Genomic DNA, 27,110 nt, shown 5'->3' on the forward strand with positions numbered 1-27,110 from the left:
TTAATACTGATAACTTATTAAGATGGACAGCTGCCATGATACCCTGTGCAGTTCAGGGAACTTTTGTACAACTCTGTCCCAGGAGGGCAACATGCTTAAAAGACACTGGGGGGGGGGGGGGAACACTGGAATGAAGCTTGTATTTTTCACAAGTAATTAAAGATCTTGATGGAACACTTGTGAGTGATTTGCTCTTTCCTTTACCTGTGGGACAAATATGATCTCTTCTAATCCGGTATGGATTATTGCTCTGTCTCTGGGTTGTCTACACGTGGGATAATGCTTTATATGGTGGGGTGATTTCTGAATAAGCCTAAAGTGTTACACGTTAATTGGTCTGTACAATCCCTGCTGGTGCACACTAACAGTTGCATAGTGCACTTTAATGTACTGTTTCAGATACACTACGTTAAAGCGTACCAGCAGGGTCTACATGGACTAATTAATGCACAACATGTTAGTAAAAAGAAAAAGGAGTACTTGTGGCACCTTAGAGACTAACAAATTTATTAGAGCATAAGCTTTCGTGAGCTACAGCTCACTTCATCGGATGCATTTGGTGGAAAAAACAGAGGAGAGATTTATATACACACACACAGAGAACATGAAACAATGTTCTCTGTGTGTGTGTATATAAATCTCTCCTCTGTTTTTTCCACCAAATGCATCCGATGAAGTGAGCTGTAGCTCACGAAAGCTTATGCTCTAATAAATTTGTTAGTCTCTAAGGTGCCACAAGTACTCCTTTTCTTTTTGCGAATACAGACTAACACGGCTGCTACTCTGAAACATGTTAGTGCGCATTAGAAATCACACTCCACTCACAGCACATTTTCCCCCCTTGTAGATAAGCCCTCTGCTTATATATAGTAACGTATTGGGAATCTAAGAAATTGTACTCCAGCTGTCTTTTGCAATTATTGTTTATTTTTTCTGGTCAAGCAGTGCAATAGTTACCTCTTTCTTCCATTTATCTCACCACTCCAGTCATCACCATAGTACTAGAGCAACTCCCAAGAAAAAACTTACCAGGACAGGGTCAGCATAAGTGGACATTATTCTTCCATTTTCCTTAGAAGTTGCTTGCTTTTTATTTTTAATTTTTTAAAAGAGTAACGTTTATGGAAGAGAAAAACAAAACCCCAAAGAAAACATTTTGGTTTATTTGTAGATCTTTTAAAAAAAAAATTAAGACAATCCAAAGTAGTTTTAAAAATGTAGTTATTTAATATAAACATGTATTACCCACAATGGAAATAGACTATGAACGCTCATGGTAGGAATCAGGATTTCACAGTGTGATGCAGAAAACCTCTGGCTGTTGGTGTCACAAGGCTAAGGAGACAGTCCTTTGTATCTCCACGGCAACTATCTAAATTCAGCCCTTGGACAAGAGGATAAAACTCCACTAAAGTGAGCTGTAGCTCACGAAAGCTTATGCTCAAATAAATGTATTAGTCTCTTAGGTGCCACAAGTCCTCCTTTTCTTTTTGCGAATACAGACTAACATGGCTGCTACTCTGAAACCTGTCACTAAAGCCACTGGAATTGTGCTTGCTTACATGAAGCATGAATTTGGCCCATTGTGTATCTATCACATGACTTAATAGCTCTCTAGGTTATTTATTCAAAGTGCTCATTTGGGAGCTGAAAGTTCTTGTCTCCCATTGACTCCAGCAAGAAATTAAGAGCTTCTTTGGACTCTTCCTCCCTTTACTAGTGTAGTTCATGAAGGATTTCATGGATTACATGCTTGAAGTATGAAGGAAAAGGAGACAAATGGTAGTCCATTTTATAAGCACTTTCTAGCTGTTTAAGTGACTAATAACTTGCTGTGTCTTTGCAGGATAGAAATTTCATTTGTTTCCCCCTGACTTGGGAACTTTACTTTTTTACACCCCCATTCAGTAAAGCACTTAAACACATGCCCTGGTGCTGTACTGAATCATGGGTTTAGTAATCTCGGTTTAGTGAACATTCAGATAAAAAGATTAAAATATGGGTTGTCACCATCCATTCTGACAATAGGATTCCACATTAATCCTATTAACATGGTCACTAAAAACCTTAAATTCAAAACAAATATTTCAATATAAAATGATAAAATCCATTTGTGTTACATTACATTCCTTTTATTAGGGCCATCCTTGGATTTATGGGGCCCTATGCAGTATTATTAAACTGGTGCCCCTATGCCCCATGGCATCCCGGGCTCACATTTGTATTTTAGATTAGGGTGGTCTTTTCAAGGATTTATTTTAAAAACTATATGTCTGAAGATCCAAGCATTTAAGGCTAAAAATGAATACTCAGATTGTGCATCTAAAAATCTAAGCAAGCTATTTTTAGAGATGTGATTTTATAATCTTCAGCAACATACTAATGAAATATTTTTAAAGCAAATTTTAAACTAAGATCCTGTAGACTAACATGTTCTGAGTAAATATTACAGTAATGAACAACTATTTTGGGGTATGTCTACACTGGCAGAATTACAGTGCCGCTTGGAGCACTGAAGGGAAACCGCTGTTGTGTGTTCACACGATCAGGTCAGCTGCCTGCGCAATAGCATGTTCATAGTTGCAGCACTTGCAGCAGTATTCGGAGCGGTGCACTCTGGGTAGCTATCCCACAGAGCATCTTTTCCTCTTCTCCGCTAAGAGTTGTGGGAAGGCATAGGGGGTCGTGGGGCATCCTGGGTCCTGTCCCAATGCCCCCGTGATGCATTGCTTCTCATCCCAGCAATCCATGTGTTTCCATCCGCATTTGACGCCATCTTTCAACAGTTTCTGTACTGCGCACTCTGCCTCTTCAACCTGCAGGAATGGATCTCGAACTGCTGACCAATGTGCTGCTTGCTCTGACTAAAATGTCATGCGTGGCAGTGGAGTTATTCCTTAAACTACAAAGGCAAGAGGAATGCTACATGTATCTTGCCACACGTACTAGCTACGACGCAAAATTGCTTGTGACATTCATGGAGGTGCTGACCACAGTGGAACGCCGCTTTTGGGCTTGGGAAACAAGTACTGAGTGGTGGGATCATACCGTCATGCACATCTGAGATGGCGAGCAGTGGCTGCAGAACTTGCCATTGAGGAAAGCCACATTCATAGGACTGTGTGATGAGCTCACCCCATCCCTGCGGCACAAGGACACAAGAATGAGAACTGCCCTGCCGTTAGAGAAGTACATGGTGATTGTACTGTGGAAGCCAGACTGCTACCGATCAGTTACTAACGAGTTAGGAGTGGAAAAGTTGATCATTGGACTCATGTTGACAGAAGTGTGCAGGGCCATTAATCACATCCTGCTCTGAAAGACCGTGACGTTGTGGACAGCTTTGCACAAATGGGCTTCCCTAACTGCAGAGGGGTGATAGATGGCACGCACATTCCAATTCTGGCACCAGCCCACTTAGCCACTGAGTATATTAATCACAAAGGGTATTTCTCAATGGTTCTCCAGGCGCTTGTGGATCACCGTGGGTGTTTCACAGGCATTAATACAGGCTGGTCCGGAAAGGTGCATGATGCACGCATCTTTCGGAACACTGGCCTGTTCAGGAAGCTGCAAGCAGGGACTTTCTTCCTGGACCAGAAGATCACTGTAGGGGAAGTTGAAATGCCCATTGTGATTCTGGGCATTTCTGTTGCTTTGCAGGGCTCTGTTTGCTTCCAATGAATAGATTAAAGATGGCTTTCAAACAAACACAGTTCTTTTATTAAAAAACAACAGCCAGAGGAGAGTCAAATAAAAAAACATATCAGTAGTGAGGGGGATGGGGCAAAGGAGGGTTCTAGGAGGAGGCGGGGTCCTGGGACGGCTAAAGATTTGTGTATGTCCAGGGATCATATCCAACCTTCTCCTTTGGATTACAATGCAGCGGATACTGTACTTCAGCAGGGCTAAACTGCAGAGGGATGGGTGTTGAGTGCAGTGGGTAGTGGAGTCCGCAGTGCTGGACTGTGAGGGAGGAGTCGTCGAATGCCACAGGTGTAGATTGGAGCCAGGAGGTTGATAAGAGTGTGTTGGCAGTTTCTGGAGGGCACATGGGAAAGAGTTTTGCAACAGCAGCTGTAAGGGAGGGGGCCACAGAGCTGCTCGGTTTGCAGAGCTAGTATCGACTTGAGCATGTCCGGTTGGTGCTCCATAACATTTAAGAGCTGCTTCATGGCTTCATTCAGGCATGCTGCATTATCCTTTCGGTCCCTCTTCTCACTGTCCTGCCACTCCTTCAATTCCTGTTTTTCAGCCATGAAGTGCATCATAACGTCACACAGAAAGTCCTCCTTAGTTCTTTGTGGGCGCTTTCTAATTCTGCGCAGCCGTTCAGCCAGCGATAATGAGGGAGGCTGGGCTCCCAAGGTCATCTCTGTGATGCCAAAACGCAACATTTTACAGAAGCAGTATTGTTTGCAACACGCTGAACACTGATTCAGTGATTTAAAATGCAGTCAGTACTCACACACCTGTCACTAACTGGCTGACCCCAGGCAAGCACACATGAGCCACAAGACCCCCAAAATGCCGCAGGGGCCGGGTAAATCAGTATTCCCAGACCCTACTGTATACTGGGCACTCTCTCTTGGGGAGAGCCAGCACTGTAGATGGGGCCTGATAATCATTCCTGTCCCCACATTTTCCACACACTATGGTCATTATGTGCTCATTGCTGAAGGTGAGCAGGGAATCAAGAGACGGTCTTCTCCAAGACTGGCTTCCGCCCTGGCCCTAATGCAGCTTGCCTGTGTGCGGCAATAGCCCGTCGCCCCAGTGATGGCACAGTGATGCGGGAAAGTTACCATTAATGGGGCTAGAAACAAAGCAGGTCTGCCAAAGAACCTGCAGCAGCAGATTGCCTAGTATTTCCATGAGAGTTTTGTGGAGATCTCTGAGGCAGAGTCCTGTGAACTTAGGGAGTCAATCAGCAGCCTGTTCTGCTGGTCATGATGGTATGCGTATCATACAGACACAAGCCTGCTTTCTGCAGCCATCCTGCCTCCAACAACTCGCTTCAGCAATTTCCCAAATCAAATCCACTTACGAGTGGCCTCCTCTCCTGTTTGCGCTTCGCCAAGCTCCGACAGCTGTGACTGGCTAGCCTCCGGAGTAGAGAAGAGCTCCTGGCTGCACGCATCTCTGACTTCCAAGTCATCCTCTGCCTCTGGTCCCCCTCCTCCTCTACATCCTAGTCCAAGATTTTCTCCTCCTGGCTCGGTCCACACTCGACTGGCACACTAGCCACTGAAGTATCCACTGTGGCCTTCGCAGTGGAGGTGGGGTCACCACCAAGTATCGTGTCCAGCTTTTTGTAGAATCGGCAGCTCGTGGGTGCAGCTCCAGAACAGCGGTTTGCCTCCACACCTTGTGGTAAGCGTTGTGCAGCTCCTTCACTTTGACCCTGGACTGCAGTGTGTCTCCTTTCTGTCATGCACCGTGAAATCTGTCCATAGGTATCATAATTCTTATGGCTGGAGAGCCGCTGGGACTGGACAGCCTCCTCTCCCCAAGTGCTTATGAGGTCCAGAGCTCGGCTTTGCTCCAAGCTGGGGATTGCCTGATGCATGGAGCAGGCATGGCCACCTGGAAAGATGCGCTGAGACCACTGCATGCATCACCGAGCAAACAGGAAGGGGCCTTTCAAAATTCCAAAGGAATTTACGGGGTGGTGATGACCGTTGGTCACCTGAGGGTGGGGCAGAAGAGTTCAAACAGATGACCAGAGAGGCAAAACAGGCATTGTGGAACACCTCCTGGAGGCCAATTGCAGCGCTGTAATTGACCAGGGTGTCTACACTGGCACCGCAGCACTGTACCCCCGGCGCAGAAAGCTCTACACCTCTCGTCGGGGTGGTTTTTTTTACAGCGCTGGAACTGCGCAGTTTCTATGCACTAAGTGGCTTGACAGTGTGTGCACCTCGGGAGTTACAACACAGAAAGCTGCTTTACTGTGCAGAAACTTGCCAGTGTAGGCAGGGGCAGTAAATTCAGAAACTGACAGTATATACCTGGGGGTTGGCAATGACTGTTAAATGGCTTCATTACCACTTGAATGGCTCTTTTACAGTTTCAGTGTTGTGCTAATAGGCCTGGCAGGCTGGAAGTCTTTTTTACTTTTAAGTATTAGATCCCCTCCAGAGGAAGACTCACCAGGCTGCAGCAGTCAGTTGTGGTGGGAGCCTGCAGGAAGGGTCAGAACAGGGATAGGAAGAGGTGGGATGGTGGACACTAAGACCAAGGGGTGCCCCAAATTTTCAGGTGCCCTACGCAGCTGTGTATGCCTAAGGACGGCCCTGACTTTTATGGACACAGTTCCCCTCAAAAATACTATGAAAGTCATTATTTTAGAACCCGAACTGCACATGAAAAGTGGACAACAGAGGGTTGTTTTTCTTATGCCAAGTGGTGTATTTTGCTAATATAAAGAGATATTGTTAGCATCTTTACTTTTATCTAATATTCACCCAGCCTCTGTACTGTATTTAATAAAACTAATACAAATAATAAGATTGTATTTTTCATAAAATTACATCATTTTTCTTTGCTGACAATCTAATAATCTTGGCAGTTTTGTAAATAATGTTTTGAATAAAAGGCCAATTGAATGCAAATTAAGAATAATGTCTCTGTGTTAAGAGACTGAATAGCCACCTATCACCAGGTAAAAGTGTTGGTAGTATATTATTAACACAGGGTCAAACTTTGCTATCAGTAATATCACTGGGTTTATTCCAGTTTTACTCTGGTGTAATTAGGAGCAGAATTTGGACAAAGCATGTTAATTAGTCAATTATGCTTAGCATTACAAGCACGGAACTTTTGCAAGGTTAACTAACTCCTCCTCGCACAAAAATCATTCTTGCTGATGCACACTTTATTCTTGTGTCAAACTCTCCATGTGAAACATGGAACTGAAAGAAAGTGCTGTTCAAAGAAGAGTCTGGTATCATCAGATAAGCAAATTAGTAGAATGTCACTTTAACAACTGTAATTTTGGCTGTTGTAGTATTTCTTCCGTGCTCCATTGCTTTATTCTTTACTCTTAAGGTTCCTGTTGCTCCATACTGAATTTCTTAATGTCACTTTCTTTCTATCTTTTTTTTTTTTAAATAGAGTTTCTTTGAAGGACAGTCTGCACCCTGGGACTCAGCTAAGAAAGATGAAAACAGAATGAAAAATAGATATGGGAATATCATTGCATGTAAGTGTTGGCAGCATAATTGTGCTACTTTATTAACTTCCTTTTAGCTTCTGGGAGACAAGGTGGGTGAGGTAATATCTTTTATTGGACCAACTTCTGTTGGTGAGAGAGCCAAGCCAGCTACACAGAGCTCTTCCTCAGGTCTGATAAAGGTACTTAGAGTGCCACAGCTAAATACAAGATCAAACAGATAGTTTAGCATTAGTAGTTAGCACGTATTCTAAGGGACCATTCAAGGTGAAGTGGTTACTGGCTCGAGTGACAGGGAAGATAATAGTGTTGTCTACAGTGATAGGAAACATCAAAAGCTCAACTTTTGACCATGTTGAGCTTGAGTTGACAGCTGGACATCCCTGAGGAGATGTCAGAAACACAAGCCACGATTTTGGTGTAGATGACAGGAGAAGGGTAGATCTTTGGGTCATCATTACAGAGATGTTAATTAAAGCGTCATTTGTGAATGAGGTTACCAGTCTGGAGGAAGAAGAGGAGGGGGCAAGTACAGAGGCCTGTTGTAGCTGAGTGACAGTTGGGAAGAGGAGGATCCTCCTAATGAAACAGTGAAATAATTATTAGAGATGTAGGAGGAGAAACAGCAGAGGGTGGAGTTTCAAAAGCTTAGGGAGGGCAAGATTTCGAGAAGAGGAGCATGGTGGATTACAGTAGAACCAGAGTTACGAACACCTCAGGAATGGAGGTTGTTCGTAACTCTGAAATGTTTCCGGATACAGACTAACACGGCTGCTACTCTGAAATCTGAAATGTTTGTAACTCTGAACAAAACGATATGGTTGTTCTTTCAAAAGTTTACAACTGAACATTGACTTATCACAGCTTTGAAACTTCACTATGCAGAAGAAAAATGCTGCTTTTAACCATCTTAATTTAAAAGAAACAAGCACAAAAACAGTTTGCTTACCGTATCAAATCTTTTTTTTTAACTTTCCGTTTATTTTTTAGTAGTTTACGTTTAACATAGTTCTGTGCTGTATTTGCTTCTTTTTTTGTCTCTGCTGCTGCCTGATTGTATACTTCCAGTTCTTAATGAGGTGTGTGGTTGACTGGTTAGTTCATAACTCTGGTGTTCATAACTCTTGAGGTTCTACTGTATGTCAGTGATAACCAACAATTCAAGAAGGATGGAGTACTTGTTCTGATTTGTGGTCAAGAAGAAGTCATTATAGATGTTGGTGAGAGCAGTTTCAGTGAAATGGGATAGGCAGAGGTTGGACTGAAGAGAGTCCAGTGGTGGAATCTGAGGAGAAGAACTCTAAGCTGTCCTTGTAGACAAGGAGTTCTGTGAGCTTTAGAGATGAAGGGACAGGGGACAGTAGCTGGAGAGATCAATAGGGTCAAGGGGAAGGGATTAAGATGGGTGAAACTAAAGCATTATTTCTATTGATAGGGGAGAGAACCAGATGAGAGGGAGAGATGAAGAAGAGAGGTGAGAAAGAAGGAGTGAGATGAAGCAGAGGAGGGGTGAGAATGGGGGAATTATGAGATGGGGTGTTGCAGGGGCAGGTGGAAGGGATACAGGAAGAAGGAAGACACAAGATCTCGGCTTCAGTCACAGGGAAAATGGGGAGAAGATGTTGGCATAAGAAAAGAGGGGGAGGATGTCCTGTCAGAGTATGTGAATTTTCTCTGTGAAGAAGTTCTTAGCAGACATGAGGGGAGGCCTTAAATAGGGAATTGAAGGTAAGGAGAGAGTGAATCTGTAGTAGAGAAAATCAGCATGGTCATGGGTCTTTCACCGGAAACACTCAGCAGCAGGAGTGGAAGAAGGGGATTATAGAGATGGGCCCTTTTGATGAGTGCCAAGTAATCCGGGTTGGTGGAGAAAGTCAATGACTAAATCAGTTGGAGAGAGGGATGAGAGCACAGGGTGGAGGAGGCTGATAGCAGAGGAGAAGTCCTTGACACTAATGGACTGGATGTCATGGAATGGTTGGTTGGCAGGTCAAAGGAGATGACGCTGAATGAGATGAGGGGAGACAGAAAGAGTTTTGTGATGGAGACGTCAGAGGCAGAGAGCGTGGGCAGTCTATGGTGAAAACTAGATCAAGCAAATGGCCTTTTTGATGAGTGGGAGAATTGATCTAAGGCTACATGTCTGATGAGGAGGTGAGAGAGATAGGTCGGCATCATGGAAATTGAAGTCTCCGAGAATGAGGGTGGGTGCAAGGAAGAAGTAAGGCAGGAATAGAAGTGAGAGAAAAAGGTAGCTGGGAAAAAGTTAGGTTCCCAGTGTTTGCTCTTTTGTACAAAATATATAGTTCCCATCGACCTCAACATTCATTCAGATGTCAATTTTATTTCCTTTTTAACAATAACTCCCTTTTTTTTCTAAATCTTGTAATCTTTCTCCTAAAAATTGGCAATCTCTACATAGCTGAAAATAAACACAGCGAAGCTGCTGAATTTCATGTACAATAATGCTAAAATACACTTCTTTAAATTATACTATTATGCAGGACCTTAATGCTGACCTGATACTTCTCCATGGAAAAATAACACATATAGGTCCCTGGTGTATAGATAACTAACAGACATGGCTGTTGATGTTGCTAAAGACAGAGTTTTATGTTACAGGGTGTACAAGGGTACTCATTTCTTGAGCCACTCCGAGAGGCAGGGTACAGTACCACAGTCCTTTTTCACCCCTGGCACTTCCTGCAGGCTGACCTCGGTGGGTCTTGGCTTATTGGCCAAGTCACAAAGTCAAAATGAACCTCTTCTGGGATATTAAAGAGTCTAATAACTAAATAGTCTTTTTGCCCTCTGGTCTTCAGCCCTGGCTTTGAAACCTTTAAATTCATCCCTTTGTTTGGGATCCCCAACCGGATCTGTCCCCTTCTTGGGGTTTACACCACTTTACCCGTGGCTGGTTGGGAACCTGGGCCTACAAACTATTCTGGGTTCCAACTCTGGGACCCTGTACATAGCCACTCACTCCAATCCATCACTGCTGTTTCCCTGGGCCTCTTCCTACCATGCCCTTCTGTCTGTAGTCCTGTATCAGAGCCAGTTTCCTCAGGTTCTTCTCTATCTCCATACCAGAGAGGAGCACTCTTCTTCTCTCCTCTGGTCCCCGCCAGGAACTGACCTGCTAATGCCCTGCAGCCTCTTTTATCTGAGCCTGCTGGACTCTGATTGGCTGTTGCTAGCCCTTGGAGGACCAGGTCTTTCTAGCTTCCCAGATGGCTACGTCAGTGAAGCCACTCTAGGCAGGCCTTGAGGAACCACCTTTGCTGCTCTTTTCTTCCCACATTGCTCTTCCTGGGGCAGAGTTTAGTAGGACTGCAGGGCCTCTCATAGGGAGTCACAAAAGCCAGCTACATCCCATCACACAGGGTAATTGAGACAAAGGTAGTTTGGGTATTATCCTACTGGATGTGTTGGAGACCTATGGTACTTATTTATAGATGGGTGAAGCCTGTTAGTGAAAATAATGAATGTGATGTTTAGAAGGATACGTTAGCTGGATATTTCTTTGTTTTAAATGTTTGTGTAGATGGATACCCTTAAAGAATCCTAAATGGTTTTTTAACAAAATTTTTCTTTGTGAGAGTATGTTGCATAGAAATATATGCAATTGATATAATTATTTAGGTATAAAAATGCCCGTAGTGCAAATAAGAACAGGTTCTTAATAACAGAGATATGGAGATCTGTATGCCTCCTGTTCCTTTATAAAATTTTATCTCCTGACGTGACAATAGATCCACATTTTTAGTCAGAGTTTTGCTGCATCAGGCATCTCTTTTAATGTGTTCTAAACTGCCTGTCATTTTGGGTCCCGAGTTGAAATAAGTAGAAGACTAGTAGCACTACAGATCTGGGGTAAAGAAGTGATGACTAGCAAAGGGAAAACAAGTAATGTGTGAAACAACTATAATTACAAGTAATACTGGAGACTCTCTAAGAGGGCAAATGTTAATTTAGATTGTTTGTATCTCAACTTACTTGTAATATGTCATCAATATTTAAGAAACAGAGATAGTTGATGGAGATGAGTTGTTATCAATAAAACATTCTATCTATGTGGCAGTAAGAATTTAGAATAATACAAATTAAAATTACAACACATTATTTATGTTGGGGGCAACCTTTTTAAAAGCACCTCTAAAATTGTGCCCACAAATTTGCTGTATGTTAATTAGTTTTATGCGAATGGTGTAGTTACTTATCCGAATTACCTGAATTATATGTGGGCTTTGTGTAAAGAAATGGGTGCGTGGGCAAAATTGGGGAGAATAATTTTAGAGGTCTACTTTTAAAATTGTATCCCTAGGTTATTATTAAAATATTGGCTTCTGCTTTTAAGGCATTTTTAAAAAAACAACCTCTTTCTACATGGTATTTAAGAAGTTAAAAGTACTGTAGATGGCTTAGATGCCATATATTCTAGGTATATTTTTTGCAGTGAAACATATGTTGTTTTAGAATGTGAGTTTAATGTAGGTTTTTCAGCGCTTTTATCCTCTCTGTTTAAATCCTCCAAGATGCCATCATTATGCTATTGTTTGTAGTCAGTATTGCTTTGTAAGGAAATTAAAGCAATAGCATCAAGCTGCCAACACAGAGGGAGCTTGTCAAAGTAGCAGTGTACGTTACATTATCCAGGTGATGTAAATTTAATTAGATACAAGCCTTCCCCATTCACAATGAGAAGTGGCTACTGCAACTTGTGAGTGGCTTCATCATTATGCTAAATGCTGACCACTGTCTAATCACCTATACAAAATGTGTTTCTTCTTTATTAAATATAAATGGCTTTTTTTATGTTGTTTCCACGTTAAGAACCCAAAAATGGCTTTGAAACTGTTAAATGAATCTTGTGCTTGGGAACAGTGTTATGTCTGTATTTACTGTACAGTGGTTATTTATGGGCGTAGGTACCGTAATATTCATTTGTCCCTTAAGAAAGGTTTCTGTTATCTATAATAATTCATTTTTAACGTACTGCAGCCCTGATCAAATGAGAAAATGATGTTGACCAAGATTTTCAAAAGTGACATGATTTTGAGTGACCAACTTGAAATGTCTTTATTAGAGGCCTGATTTTTAGACACTCATCACTTTCTGAAAGTCAGGTATCCATTCATGTGTTTTAGGGGTAAAACAGGGCACACAGAATCACTCATCACTTTTGAAAATACTGGCCACAGGCTGGTGTGTATGTGCATGTGCAAATGCATATGGAAGGGGCAGGATGAAATGCTCATGTTCATACTTAGAAAGAAAAATTAATTTCAGCATAAGGAATTTTGAAGATTGAAGTGGTTGGTGGTGTGATCAGTGCAAAAATAGGTTTGATATCAATAGAGGGGGACTGTAACACACTGACAATGAACTTGAAATGAGACTGTTTAAAAGCTTTGAGGAAAGTAGTTAACAGCAGAGTGAAGGGTAAAGGAAAAATGTAAAAACCCAGGTAATCAGCCTGGAGGCTATTTAAGAACAATGTGTTAGCTTGTGTTATATATATAGCTTGTGTATCTCTGAGTCAAAAAGCTATGTGATTAAGCGCACAGAAAAAAGTGCCTGTTTTATATTTGTTAAAAAAATCCTTTAAAAATTAAAAAATGGGCCCAAACCACAAAAATACTGGCCGGGATTTTCAAAGAGATCAAGGAAGTTACCCACCCAAATCCCATAGAAAGTGAATAGAAATTGTGTAATCATCTTTCTTTAGCTCCTGTAGTATTCCTAGTCACTATGCATGGAGCACAGGTTCTACTAAGTAAGATGCAGATGTGAAGTAACAAGGGGAAAGAGATTATATGAAGATAACTAAAGATATGAAGCTAAATAATTTTTTAAAGTCTTTAAATCTGAAGCTGCATGTCTGACTGAAAGCTGGCCATCGTGGAGAGAGTGAAGGAAAAGAAAGTAATGAAATAGCAGAGAAGTTGATGGACATTTAGCATTGGACTTTACCAGGCTTTATCACTTGGCCTGTAGGGAAAAACAAGGAAATTTATATTCTTAAAATATTTATTTATTTATGAGAAATCTAAGTGTGGCCTTCACAGAGATTGAAATCATAGAGGAAAAGTCAGCAGGTAACTTGAAAAGCTTGAGTGAAGGAGGTCAGTAGAGTGGCAGGTTTTCTTGATGGTGTTTTAAAGGGAATAAACATGAAATCATGGCGATACAGAGGAGGATATTCAATACTAGTCCAATCCAACTCCCATTGAAGTCAATGGGAATCTCTCCATTGACTTCATTGGGAGCTGGATCAGACCCAAAATCTATAAGCCAGCAAACGTGCCTGAAGATTGGAAAGTTGTTAATGTGGTATCTTTTTTAAGCAAGATCCTGGGAATTAAAGGCCTATGAGCCTCACCTCAGTTCTGAAGAAACCCATTAATAGCTTAATTAAGTATACAATAGCACAGCACCTGGATAAATATAACTTGATAGGTCAAAGAAGCATGGTTTCTGAAAGAGAAAATCAAGCCTCTTCAGATTGTTAGATTCCTTTGAAAAAGTGAATAAATGAGCGGATAAGAATGACCTGATGAACATAATTGACCTGGATATTCCAAGATTTTTTCATAAACTTCCCCCTTGTAAACTATTAATTAGAAGAACAACTTAAAAAAGACAAATGTGTAAAAACTAGTTAAGTAAGAATCAATTATAGGGAACCTTGGGTTGGAATTTGGTTCAGATTTATTTAATATATTAGGACTAGAGAGCCTCTAGGGACAACCCGTAGCTGCAGCACCGTAGGTGAAGCGCTGAGAAAGAACTGTGGCTGTAAGAATCACCGACCCTCTTCGCTCCAGGGGCGCAAGATGGGAAGGAACCAAGGGGCTGCCTACTACCTGCCATTCCCTGTCCATTCTCTTACCTTAGCTATCCCTTACCCACCCACTTGCCCTGGCAGGACGAGGTAATATGGGACATGAATCCCTGCTCTCCCCTGATACTCAGAGCCATAACCCCAGTGAGTCTTCCATTGTCGTGCAGGATGGTGAGCTTGGATCCTGCTCCTTTCAATAGCCACATATTATTTCATTATTTATTTCTTTAGTCCTTAACTACAGTAGAGATCCCCCATATAGAAAGCATTAAGTGCCCTACAATCACTTATAGTCGCAACAACCTTATGATGACCACTGTGATGGGGCAAGGCCAGATGGCTATGGAAGAGTAATGGGAGATAGATATATTAGCTCTAGGCTAAACAAATCCCTGGTACCAGGATAAGTGAAATGGCAGCTGCTCCAGGTCAATTAAGACACCTGGGGCCAATTAAGAACTTTCCAGAAGGCAGGGAGAAGGCTAGGTTGATTGGGACATCTGAAGCCAATCAGGGGCTGGCTGAAACTAGTTAAAAGCCTCCCAGTTAGTCAGGTGGGGGTGGATGTTAGGAGCTATGGGAAGAAGTTGCGCAGTTGGAGAGGCTGAATAGTACACACCATATCAGGCACAAGGAAAGAGGCCCTGAGGTAAGGGTGAAGTGGAGCTTGAGGAAGTGAGGGCTGCTGTGGGGGAAATAGCCCAGGGAATTGTACATGTCATGTTTCTAAAAGGTCAGCTACCATAGCTGATACTATTAGGGTCCCTGGGCTGGAGCCTGGAGTAGAGGGTGGGCCCGGGCTCCCCCTCTCCCACCACCTTTGCCCCCTGATTAATCACTGAGACTGGGAGACAACAGAGACTGTGCAAGGAAGGATAACTTCTCCTCACCTCCTTTGTGGCTTATGATGAAAATGGCTCAGTAGACTGTGACCCTTGTCTCTAGAGAAAGAAGGGTTACGTGGAGGGTCACAGTGAGCTTCTGAGGCTAGCGAAATCTGCCAGGAAATGCGGGACCCACGGAGGCAAGGACAGAGCTTTGTCACACTACCTAATAGCACTACATACTTAGATACAGCTAACACAATAACTTGGCCATCAGGCAGCACTCATTAATAACCATACAGGTAACACATTAACTCAGATTGCCAATAAATCCAAGCAACAGAAGAGCCCCTTTCAACCCACTGCCACACACCCCAGGATCATACCCTCAACTTTTCCTCAAAATATTGTTAAGCAAACAGCTCTTGCAGCCTGGCCAAAAAGTCATCAGGTTTGGGATATTTTGAACTCAGAGGAGGAGCAAGTTCCAAAGTTGCAGGGCCCTCACAGAGCACACCCTGCCGGCAGTTTGCTCTCTTTTTGTAATGAGGGGGGATCTAGCTCAATCACCTTGCCAACTGAGGAAGCATGGAGACAGATGCATTGGACCAGTGCATAGCTGAACCCTCAGAGATTTAGGTGGGGAAGTGGATGGTAAGTTGATGAAGTTTGCTGATGGCCCTGAAGTGGTTGGGCCAAATACAGAAGGCCTCAATGGAGCAAACTTCAATGGAAACACATTGTTTTGTATGACGAAACACAGCATTTGGACCAGTGTACATAGAATTTACAGAGGATTGTGATGATGTTTAGATGGATTTAAATTCATTGGACAGTTGGATGGCAGAGGAAATTCAGTTTGGATAAATGCAAGATAATGCAAAATAGGATAAAAATAATTTGAACTTAGATAATTGACATAAACTAACAGACTCTGAATTTTTGGGGTTGACTTGGGGAAAAAAAAAGCCAAGAACAGTTCAATGGAGATGTCTTCCAAATGTGCTACAGATGGTTTAACAATAGATAGAATGATGGGGTGCATATTTAAAATAAAAATAAAACAGTACAGAAAGTATAGTGTAATATTAAACTATGGTCATGTCTTATCCAATTTTGTCCCCTTGTTTTATGAAAAATATTCCTGAGAGTTAGGTGAGAAGGTCCAGCGAAAGGCAGCAAAGAGAGTTAGACAGGCGTGGCAGCACTTGCATATGGTGAGACTGCAAAAAATAGTATTAATTTGCCTAGAAAATGCAAGAACTTTTAGAGACTCAATTGTGACTGTTGTAAATTATGAAAGGGCATACTGGAAAAAATCAGCTCTTTTAAAAAAAAATGCTATCCCACAGTATAAGAACAAGGGAATACTTGTTAAAATGTGGTTCCGGTCTGGAAAGTAGCCATGTAAACATGGCATCTTTTTACTCAACATCTTTTAACTCCACCCCTTTAGTATATTCAGTCACATTTGCTTACTTTAGTGATCAAAAGTATGTGTTTATGGGGGGAGAAGAATGTTTTTTGTTTGGGCCTTTGGGGGTTTTTTTGTTTGGTTGGTTTTTTTAACTTCAGTTTGGCTTGCAGAGCCAACACAACTAAAAGAGAGAGTGAGAACTGAATACTATTCCATTTTGTGCTCCATGATCAACTGAAATATGCTTATGCATACCCACTGAAGGCAATGGAAGTTTCATAGGTGTCACTAAAACAATAACCTGAAGACAAGGCAGCTGCAGAAGTGTCACTGTTAGTTCTGCAGAACTTTCTCACTGGTGATGATGCCCAAAACAGGAAGACCAGCCTGCACTCTTAGAGCACAAACTGAGTTTGTAAGATAACTTGTTTAATCACAAACTGATCACATATACATGAATACAAAATTCACTGAAAGAAAATAAGTGTACAACTCCACAATATCTTATTTGCTAGGATCACTTTTCAGAGTAGAATCTCACTTCAAAATTAATAGCTGTGGCATTAGAATAAAGAAAAGGAAATTCTCTTTTATACTGTGGCAAATCTGTGGAACTCATTACCACTAAAGGGTAGTTGCTGTACTGACAAAAGGGCTGGATAATTTATGACCTTTAATAGCATATCAATAAAATAAAAGCAATCAAATCTCAGGATTGCTTTTTTTCTTTTCTTTTTTTTCTTCCTCTATCCTCTGTTGCATCAGTTGTTAGCTCTGGCCAAAGGTGAAATACTGAATTTGATTGATCTGTTCTGATATAACAAACCCTAAGCTCCTCTCCATAGGGAATAAGTGCCAGATTTGTTTCCCTGAGAGATGTCTAAATTTCTCTTTAATATTCTAAATTATTTCTTCACATGTATGTCCCCTTCATGTTTTAGGTGGGAAATGCTGACTCCACCCTACTTACTGTTAGAGTAAGTTTGAATAGTTTCCAGAGTAATCTAGCATTTCTCACCCAGGAAAGGACAACCTCAGTTGAAAAATGGCATGGGGGAGAAATGGGATATTATCCAAGATCTGAAAGTAAGTAGAAAAGTCCCTTCCTCAGTTCAAAAGAAATCACTGAAACAACATATAGAGGGAGTGAAACTGATTTTTATTAAAGAATATATATATGATATACCAAGTTATTTTTTAGTCTTGGTTGTTTTGTGTCTTCAAATAATGATCTCCCACAAGACCTTGTTATATACCTTACATAATAACTTTGCACTGATAATGGGAGAACTTTGCAAATGACTGAGCTTTTGACAGTTAAAATATATTAATGCAGTTAAATGTATTAATGAAAGGCAATTTGACTGTTGCAAAAACTGTTTCACATTCTCTAGGAGGAAAGAGAAGTGGTGGCAGTGGTTTGAATATCAGATGTATTCAGCTCCAAAATCATTGGGAATTTTGAGGTTCATAAATGACTGAAGTGCAAAGTGGAAAGGTTTTACTGTATATATAACATCTGGTAGCTCATTTTGAGCCAAAACCAAATGACAGGAAACTTGAAAAGTGCAAACTTGTAATTTGACTTTAAAGCAATATGTGTATTAAGGGTTTCTTTTGGAATGCGGCCTTATATTTTGTGACAATTAAAAGCACACCAAACTACTTTGTTTTATCTGTTATTCCCATTTCAGATGATCATTCTCGAGTGAGACTGCAGCCCATTGAAGGAGAAACAAACTCTGATTACATCAATGGAAATTATATTGACGTATGTATACTGATGTAGTAAACAAAGTTAACATCGCTGTTCAGCCAAACATGGTCCATGTTATCTTTACACTTTATTGACCATTTCTTATAGTTAGCATAGCTGATCACAGTTTTGGCTGCCAAACATTACTGGAAACCACAGTCATGGGAACGCACATATGCAATAAAGAAAAAATAAAACATCAAATATTTGCCAGTAAGAAAATGAGTTCAGTCATTTCTTGAAACTGCCACACTCTGGAGTAAAACTTTGCCACCAACATTACGTGGCTATTTTGCCGCCTGATGCTTATGTGGACCAAGGAAATGTTATTTACATTGTCTGTCAACAACTTGGCATAATTTCATATTTAAAAGAAAGCTGTTTGCATATTAATGTGACAAAACTCTGTAATTCCTAATGCAGTGATTTGCAATCTCCTGTCATTGCTACACTTTTAAGTTGCCTTCAAAGTATAGTCTGCAGCTGTTAACCAGTACTTCTAATGCAAGCAAGACATGTCATTAAATATGTAGGGTCTTTAATTATTGAAGACTGCTTCTTTGTTCATTCTGCATCATGTTAACTTAATGTTTTACATTAGAATAAATTCTTTAAGAGACAGCATGATTTTTGGTTGAAAGGATAAAATCAAAAATAGAATTGAAAATCAAGAAAAAGTCAACACTGTCTAAAGCCTGAAATCTAGAGATGAAAACTTCAGTAATTTTAATGTTCATGAGGAACAATAGACATGAGAGTACAGAACAACTGCTGATTCTTAGGCAGGCAGCAGCCTACGTTCAGTGATTTCTTCTTCCCCAGTGACACCTTTTAATGAAGGTGTCACAGTCTCCGGTTCACACGTGTCCACCAGGTCTGACAAGGGAATTTAGTAGATTTTTTTTTTCTCATACAATATAGAGCAACCAAAGTCATCCTTATTCTTATATAACAATCTTTGGGTTATCTCTTTCTAATGATAGTTAGTAGTATGTTTCAAAGGCAGTCAAGTTAGGATTATATTTCTACCCCATTCTTTACAGTTTCAGAAACTAACTCTTTAACCATGAGGTAAAGATAAAAACAGAAACATTTCCATTTAAAAGAGTAATAAAATTGTAGACAGAAATTTGTGTAATAAAATGTACAGCTGGACCCAAATTGAGGGCTTGGATTGGGATTTAAATTCAAACTTTTCCAAGGTTCAGGGTTGTTCAGACTGCAGGTTCAGAGTTTAGTTGCTTATGTATAATTCAGATTATGCTTTGGATCCAGATCTGAACATCCATAAAATGAGGGGGACGAGGGTTTGGATCACATGTTCTTGTTCAAGACCCTGATATAATGGCTTCATATCATGTCTTCCTGTGCCTGGGAAAAAAAAAAGCAGAATGGATTTAGTGGGACAGCTGTGTGAGCATAGAAGACACTGCTGGTGAGGGTTGTAAGGGCATAAAGCTTCCCGTTCCTTAGAAGACAGCTGTAGTACAAAGCATCCAAGTTTCTTTGGATCATCAGAAATCAGTAGACAAAGTGATCATAAACAGGGAGACACTGTGGTTGTTTATTAGCAAGAAGGTATTCAAGATTCGATTGTAAATGGCAATTCGTCTGTCCTTAGTTTCACAGATGCAGACGCGCAGGCTGTCTCATGCAGGCAGATTGTAATAGATGTCATATCAGAACAATGGAGTTACAATGGGAATGGCAGCTTCATAGGCATTGGCATGGAAAAGGCTTTGTTTGTACAGTGAGACATTCCCTTGAACTAAATCTCCCAATGCCTGTTTTGTTGGTAGTCTGAATGAATCCAACCCCACAGCTAGTAGATGATGCTTGGATAGAGAAATGCCAACTCTATCCACATCATACAAATAAGTCTCAATCCTTAGGCACTCAAAGTTTGCCTCAGAATGGCATATAAAGGAACCACTTCAGTCATTCTTATAACATTTTCTGTTCACCAGGATTCTTCAGATTACTTCAGTCTTTGTGCCTCGCTTCACTCCTTACCCTTAACACACTCTACACTGGCAAGTTGATATGGAGTGTGAGCTACAACTTTATATTTCTTCCTTTTGTTAGTTGGCGTCATAACCTAGCCATTATTTAAAGCTTTTGGTATTAATGTTGATATAACTGTCTATAATGATGTACTGTTACATGAGTTAAATCCTGTGCAATAATCCTGTAGCATCAGAAACAAAAATACTATACAAATTCTGTTTCTAGTTTGCATCCTATCGAGCCAATATTCTTTATTATAAAGAATGCAAAAGTTGTTAGTGGTGTTTGCTGAGCCAGCATATGATTAAGTTTCTCTTGCCTTCACAGAAAGAAACCAAGAATTACTTGTCAGTGTAATTCCTATTTAGAGCTGGACAAACTATTACACTAAGACATTTTTTCATACATTTTACCCTTTTTCTGTTCAGACATAATTTGTGAGCAGACCAGAGGGCACAGAGAACCTCTTCCCTCCCTAGCGTACACATGCAGCATCCATGCTGACTATAAATCTAGTGTTCTCTTAGCTGCTAAGCAGGGGACTAGCATTACACTCAGCAGCACTTCACAGCTCGAGGACTTGGTGATGTGTCCAGACTACCAAGTGCACCTAAGTTTATGTTGTTCCTTTTCAGAGAAGCCAGTAAGGAACTTCCAGAATATATTAAGTCTGTCCCCTACCCAGGCACTGTGCAAGCCAATAACTATGGGACCCTCCAGTCCAGACAACATAGTTGCTTCTTGTGTCCCCGCAATATGCCTCTCATTGGAAAGGCCAGAATTTGCTCCTAATATGTAACTTTTTGTTGTTGTGATATTCAATAGAGTTATGAACACTAGTCTCTATGACGTGACAATCATACCAGCACATGATGGTGCATTGCATTGCAAATCGACTCAAAACTTTTTTCCATTTTTTTAGGGTTATCACAGGCCAAATCACTACATTGCTACTCAAGGTAAGCTAATCTCACTTTATATATTTCTTGCTGGTTGTATGAGCAAAAAAACTATAAACATTATGTATTATCTGTAATACATATTTTGCCACATAAATACAAAATTACTCTATGAACCCAGATACGGCAAGCAGCTTTAATTCAAACTCTCCAAATTCCAAGAGCTTAGCGTTGAGTTGTCTTTACCTTTGGGTTCAATAGTGTTGTGTAGAAAAAAAAAATCTACCCTTACTTTTGGCTTATGTTACTCAGTGGGACTTGCTAAAGGACAAATAAGTAGTGAAAAAGATGACAGGCAAAAATTTCAAAAGTGCTTACGTGACATAGGAACCTCCTATCGGAGTTAGGTGCCTAAATATCTTTTAGGATTGGGCCTCTATGTCCTATTGAAAGTCAATGGAACTTAGGCTTCTAAATTAATTAGGTGTTTGGAAAATTTTACCCAGCAAATTTTAATACAGGGCCTAAAGACGCGCTAGACTTGCAACATTTTGAAAAGAAAACTGAATTTCTGAAAGTCAGATAAAAGAAAAGGAGTACTTGTGGCATCTTAGAGACTAACAAATTTATTTAAGCATACGCTTTCATGAGCTACAGCTCACTTCATTGGATGCATACCGTGGATAATACAGTGGGGAGATTTTATATACACAGAGACTATGAAACAATGGGTGTTACCATACAGACTGTAACAAGAGTGATCAGGAAAGGTGAGCTATTACCAGCAAGGGGGAGGGGGGTGAACCTTTTTTAGTGATAATCAAGGTGGGCCATTTCCAGCAGTTGACAAGAAAGTGTGAGGAACTGTTGGGGGGGGAAATAAACAAGGGGAAATAGTTTTACTTTCTGTATGACACATCCACTCCCAGTCTTTATTCAAGCCTAAGTTAATTGTATCCAGTTTGCAAATTAATTCCAATTCAGCAGTCTCTTGTTGGAGTCTGTTCTTAAAGGTTTTTGTTGAAGAATTGCCACTTTTAGGGCTGTAATCGAGTGACCAAAGAGATTGAAGTGTTCTCCGACTGGTTTTTGAATGTTATAATTCTTGACGTCTGATTTGTGTCCATTTATTCTTTTACTCTCCAGTATGGCCAATGTACATGGCAGAGGGGCATTGCTGGCACATGATGGCAGATATAACATTGGTAGATGCGCAGGTGAACAAGCCTCTGATAGTGTGGCTGATGTGATTAGGCCCTATGATGGCATTCTGTTGTTTTCTTTGTTGGGCGTGTTCTGTAGTAGGTGACTTCTGGGTACTCTTCTGGCTCTGTCAATCCGTTTCCTCACTTCAGCTGGTGGGTATTGTAGATTGACAGAACCAGAAGAGTACCCAGAAGTCACCTACTACAGGACAGGCCCAACAAAGAAAATAACAGAACGCCACTAGCCATCACCTTCAGCCCCCAACTAAAACCTCTCCAACACATCATCTAGGATCTACAACCTATCCTGAAAGATGACCCATCACTCTCACAGATCTTGGGAGACAGGCCAGTCCTTGCTTACAGACAGCCCCCAACCTGAAGCAAATACTCACCAGCAACCACACAACAGAACCACTAACCCAGGAACCTCTCCTTGCAACAAAGTCCGTTGCCAACTGTGTCCAAACATCTATTCAGGGGACACCATCATAGGGCCTAATCACATCAGCCACACTATCAGAGGCTCGTTCACCTGCGCATGTACCAATGTGATATATGCCATCATGTGCCAGCAGTGCCCCTCTGCCATGTACATTGGTCAAACTGGACAGTCTCTACGTAAAAGAATAAATGGACACTAATCGGACGTCAAGAATTATAACATTCAAAAACCAGTCGGAGAACACTTCAATCTCTTTGGTCACTTGATTACAGCCCTAAAAGTGGCAATTCTTCAACAAAAAAACTTCAAAACCAGACTCCAACGAGAGACTGCTGAATTGGAATTAATTTGCAAACTGAATACAATTAACTTAGGCTTGAATAAAGACTGGGAGTGGATGTGTCATACACAAAGTAAAACTATTTCCCCTTGTTTATTTCCCCCCACTGTTCCTCACACGTTCTTGTCAACTGCTGGAAATGGCCCACCTTGATTATCACTACAAAAGGTTCACACACACACCCACTCTCCTGCAGGTAACAGCTCACCTTTCCTGATCACTCTTGTTACAGTCTGTATGGTAACACCCATTGTTTCATATTCTCTGTGTATATAAAATCTCCCCACTGTATTTTCCACTGCATTCATCCGATGAAGTGAGCTGTAGCTCACGAAAGCTTACGCTCAAATAAATTTGTTAGTCTCTAAGGTGCCACAAGTGCTCCTTTTCTTTTTGTGGATACAGGCTAACATGGCTGCTACTCTAAAACCTGAAAGTCAGATGGTTTTTTAGATTATCGTTTACATGTTTGCTTGTTAAAATCTGACCATTCTTTTTGTTAATGTACAAAAAAATTGTCTCTGGTTAACTGTTTTCATAGACATGACTTGCCCATTTTGACACAGTTCTTATTTCACTTTTGGCCAAGATCAAACCGAGAAAGTTAAGTCTATGGTTGATTAATTGTCATGGCTTGACAGTCTCTGCTACCATTGCTCAGAAAAAAGCATTGAAATACATATGAAAACTTAATTACTCTTCCACAACTGAAAGGGATGTCTCCCCATGTTAAGTCTTATACAGCTCTGCATACCCAGTAGATTAAAAGCCAGGGCTGGCATCGGGGGTAGCAAGCAGGGCAATTGCCTGGGGTCCCTGCCACAGGAGGCCCTGCAAAACTTCATTGCTTGGGCTTCGGTTTCAGTCCAGGACGATGGGCTCGGGCTTTGGCTTCAGTCCCGGGCCTCAGTGAGTCTAATGCTGGCCCTGCTCTCTAGCTTATTTTGGTGGACTCCCTGAAACCTGCTTGCTGCCTGCCAGTGGGCTCCGGACCTCTGGTTGAGAACCACTGTACTACAGTAACTGTACTAACCCAGGAACCTATCCTTGCAACAAAGCCTGTTGCCAACTCTGTCCACATATCTATTCAGGGGATACCATCATAGGGCCTAATCACATCAGCCACACTATCAGAGGCTCGTTCACCTGCGCATCTACCAATGTGATATATGCCATCATGTGCCAGCAATGCCTCTCTGCCATGTACATTGGCCAAACTGGACAGTCTCTACGTAAAAGAATGAATGAACACAAATCAGACGTCAAGAATTATAACATTCAAAAACCAGTTGGAGAACACTTCAATCTCTCTGGTCACTCGATTACAGACCTAAGAGTGGCTATCCTTCAACAAAAAAGCTTCAAAACCAGACTCAACGAGAGACTGCTGAATTGGAATTAATTTGCAAACTGGATACAATTAACTTAGGCTTGAATAGAGACTGGGAATGGATGAGTCATTACACAAAGTAAAACTATTTCCCCATGGTATTTCTCCCCCCCCCACCCCACCCCCAACTGTTCCTCTGATATTCTTGTTAACTGCTGGAATTAGCCTACCTTGCGTGTCACCATGAAAGGTTTTCCTCCTTTCCCCCCCCTGCTGCTGGTGATGGCTTATCTTAAGTGATCACTCTCCTTACAGTCCACTTCTCCTTATAGTGTGTATGATAAACCCATTGTTTCATGTTCTCTGTGTGTGTGTATATAAATCTCTCCTCTGTTTTTTCCACCCAATGCATCCGATGAAGTGAGCTGTAGCTCACGAAAGCTTATGCTCTAATAAATTTGTTAGTCTCTAAGGTGCCACAAGTACTCCTTTTCTTTTTGTACTACAGTAGAGCTTCTTGTACTTTCCTATGGATTTGAAAGAGTGTGAGTTACATCTGAGTACTACATTTATTTTAAGGTGTACATGCTCTTTTCAGAGCACCAGCTAGGACAAAAGGTTTCATTTCCCATGTATTGGATTTAGAAAGAAATGTGTACCTTTTTAATGGCATACTATTGAGACAGATGAAGATCATAGCCAGTCACCTCCAAATAAGAGTGCTTGCTTCCCCTGACTGCTGCTGCCACTTGAGCAGCCCAATCTCTGCAGCCCCCAGCCCCTAGCCCTTGGTCTTACCAAAGGGAGGCTATTTCAACTCTTCCCCACCCCCAAACCCACTATCGCTAGTTCCAAATGTTCTGCTCCTTCATTGCAGTCTCCAGGGTGTGAAATCATTGGGACGGTACATCAACTTGACTCCACCCAAAACAGATCGCCACTGGCCTTAATGTCTTAGGGAACCAGGGGAGGCCATTTAAACTTGCTACTGCGGCCACTCAACCACAGTGACCAATAGCCCCTAACTTCCCTACTGATGGACTGGGGAAGGGAAACAAGGATATTTTCTGGTGTTGGTTGTTAGGGCTAGTTTTTTATACTGCTCTGCAGGAGAGTTCTGTTTGTCCTTTAATTTATGCTACTGTTAGTTATTGTCTCCTAAAAATGAAAACAGCAGCAACCATGGTTGGCATTTTATTTGCAGTCCAGAGTATAGTTGCTTTCAGCAAGGGAGCAACTGGAGGGCCTTCCTGGGAGTTCACTACAAACCATTCTGCTACTGAGTCACTCTCTGAAGCAATTTTAAATGTTGTTTTAACAGTCATTGCAGTACTTGAATAACAGATACCAAACATCAGACCTTTACTCAATCGGCTTTCAAAGCAGAGAATCACACAAGAATGTGGAAAAAAACTATACAATTTATTAAAGAAAATTATGGTAACTTGAATACGGACTAGCTATAAGTGCCCTTCCACACCCAAATCCCACCCAATATAGTGGTAAAGAAAAACAGTTAGAGAGTGAGAAGAACAAAGACAGCGAAAACAAGTCTTTCAAAATTTAAAGAAGAAATGACTATTTAGGGTGCCATCTCTTTGGGGCAGGAACTGTCTTTTTGCTTTGTAATTGTGCAGTGCCACAGTGCACGCTGTGGGTCCTGGTCCGTGATTGGGGCTCACAGGCACTGCTGCAATACAAATAAATAAAAGTAATGTAAAAAAAATCTTACCAAGGTAAAAAAGAACAGAGATCAACTTGATACAAGTTCAAATTGGTTTTGCGTTTGGATCTGTTTGGTTTTGTTTTGTGTGGTGTTTTTTTTTTTGTTGTTTTTGGTTTTTTTTATGGATGAGATCCTCTAAAATCTGTTTCTCACATGAATTTGGACCAGTTTTCCAGCATCCTAACTTCAAGCCAAAACCTCAAATCCCTAGTGTGATATTTTCTCTTCTTAAAATAATTCAACAGAAGGTGTGGTCTTAATTTTTAACAGTGTTGGCAAACATGCTGAAACTCAGTTTTTACACTGGATTAATTATAATCCTTAAAAGAAATCATATAGAGGGGAAAAGGCATTGGCTCCATATGTTAAATTTTCTGTTTCTCTTTGTCATTTTCAGTTGTAAACATGAAACTGAGCTTAGCTCTCAGACATAGCCAGAGGCGTTTATATTCTGTCTTCGCAAAAAGAAAAGGAGTACTTGTGGCACCTTAGAGACTAACAAATTTATTTGAGCATAAGCTTTCGTGAGCTACAGCTCACTTCATCGGATGCATTCAGTGGAAAATTTAATCAGTTCATAATAGGCTACCAATCTGGTTTTAACAGAGCTGGGAGTTCCATAATACTCACCAGCAACCACACACCACACAACAGAACCACTAACCCAGGAATCTATCCTTGCAATAAAGCCTGTTGCCAACTGTGTCCACATATCTATTCAGGGGACACCATCATAGGGTCTAATCACATCAGCCACACTATCAGAGGCTTCTTCACCTGCACATTTACCAATGTGATATATGCCATCATGTGCCAGCAATGCCCCTCTGCCATGTACATTGGTCAAACTGGACAGTCTCTACGTAAAAGAATAAATGGACAGAAATCAGACGTCAAGAATTGTAACATTCAAAAACCAGTAGGAGAACACTTCAATCTCTCTGGTCACTCGATTACAGACCTGAGGGTGGCTATCCTTCAACAAAAAAACTTCAAAAACAGACTCCAACGAGAGACTGCTGAATTGGAATTAATTTGCAAACTGGATACAATTAATTTAGGCTTCAATAGAGATTGGGAGTGGATGGGTCATTACACAAAATAAAACTATTTCCCCATGTTTATTTCCCCACCCCCCACTGT

At 41.1% G+C, this 27,110-nt stretch overlaps 1 protein-coding gene across 16 annotated transcripts in view; it reads left to right on the forward strand.

Annotated features, from left to right (window-relative positions):
- Positions 1 to 27,110, forward strand: part of PTPRM (protein tyrosine phosphatase receptor type M) — a 729,763-nt gene that overhangs the window by 634,091 nt on the left and 68,562 nt on the right. For all 16 annotated transcript variants that reach the window (XM_038390871.2, XM_038390872.2, XM_038390875.2 and 13 more), the window contains 3 exons: positions 7,117 to 7,204; positions 17,954 to 18,030; positions 20,945 to 20,981. In XM_038390871.2, coding sequence (XP_038246799.1) covers positions 7,117 to 7,204; positions 17,954 to 18,030; positions 20,945 to 20,981 — 202 coding nt within the window. The remainder of the gene's footprint in view (positions 1 to 7,116; positions 7,205 to 17,953; positions 18,031 to 20,944; positions 20,982 to 27,110) is intronic.

The sequence above is a fragment of the Dermochelys coriacea genome, chromosome 2 (genome assembly GCF_009764565.3).
Source record: "Dermochelys coriacea isolate rDerCor1 chromosome 2, rDerCor1.pri.v4, whole genome shotgun sequence".
Lineage (NCBI taxonomy): Eukaryota > Metazoa > Chordata > Testudines > Dermochelyidae > Dermochelys > Dermochelys coriacea.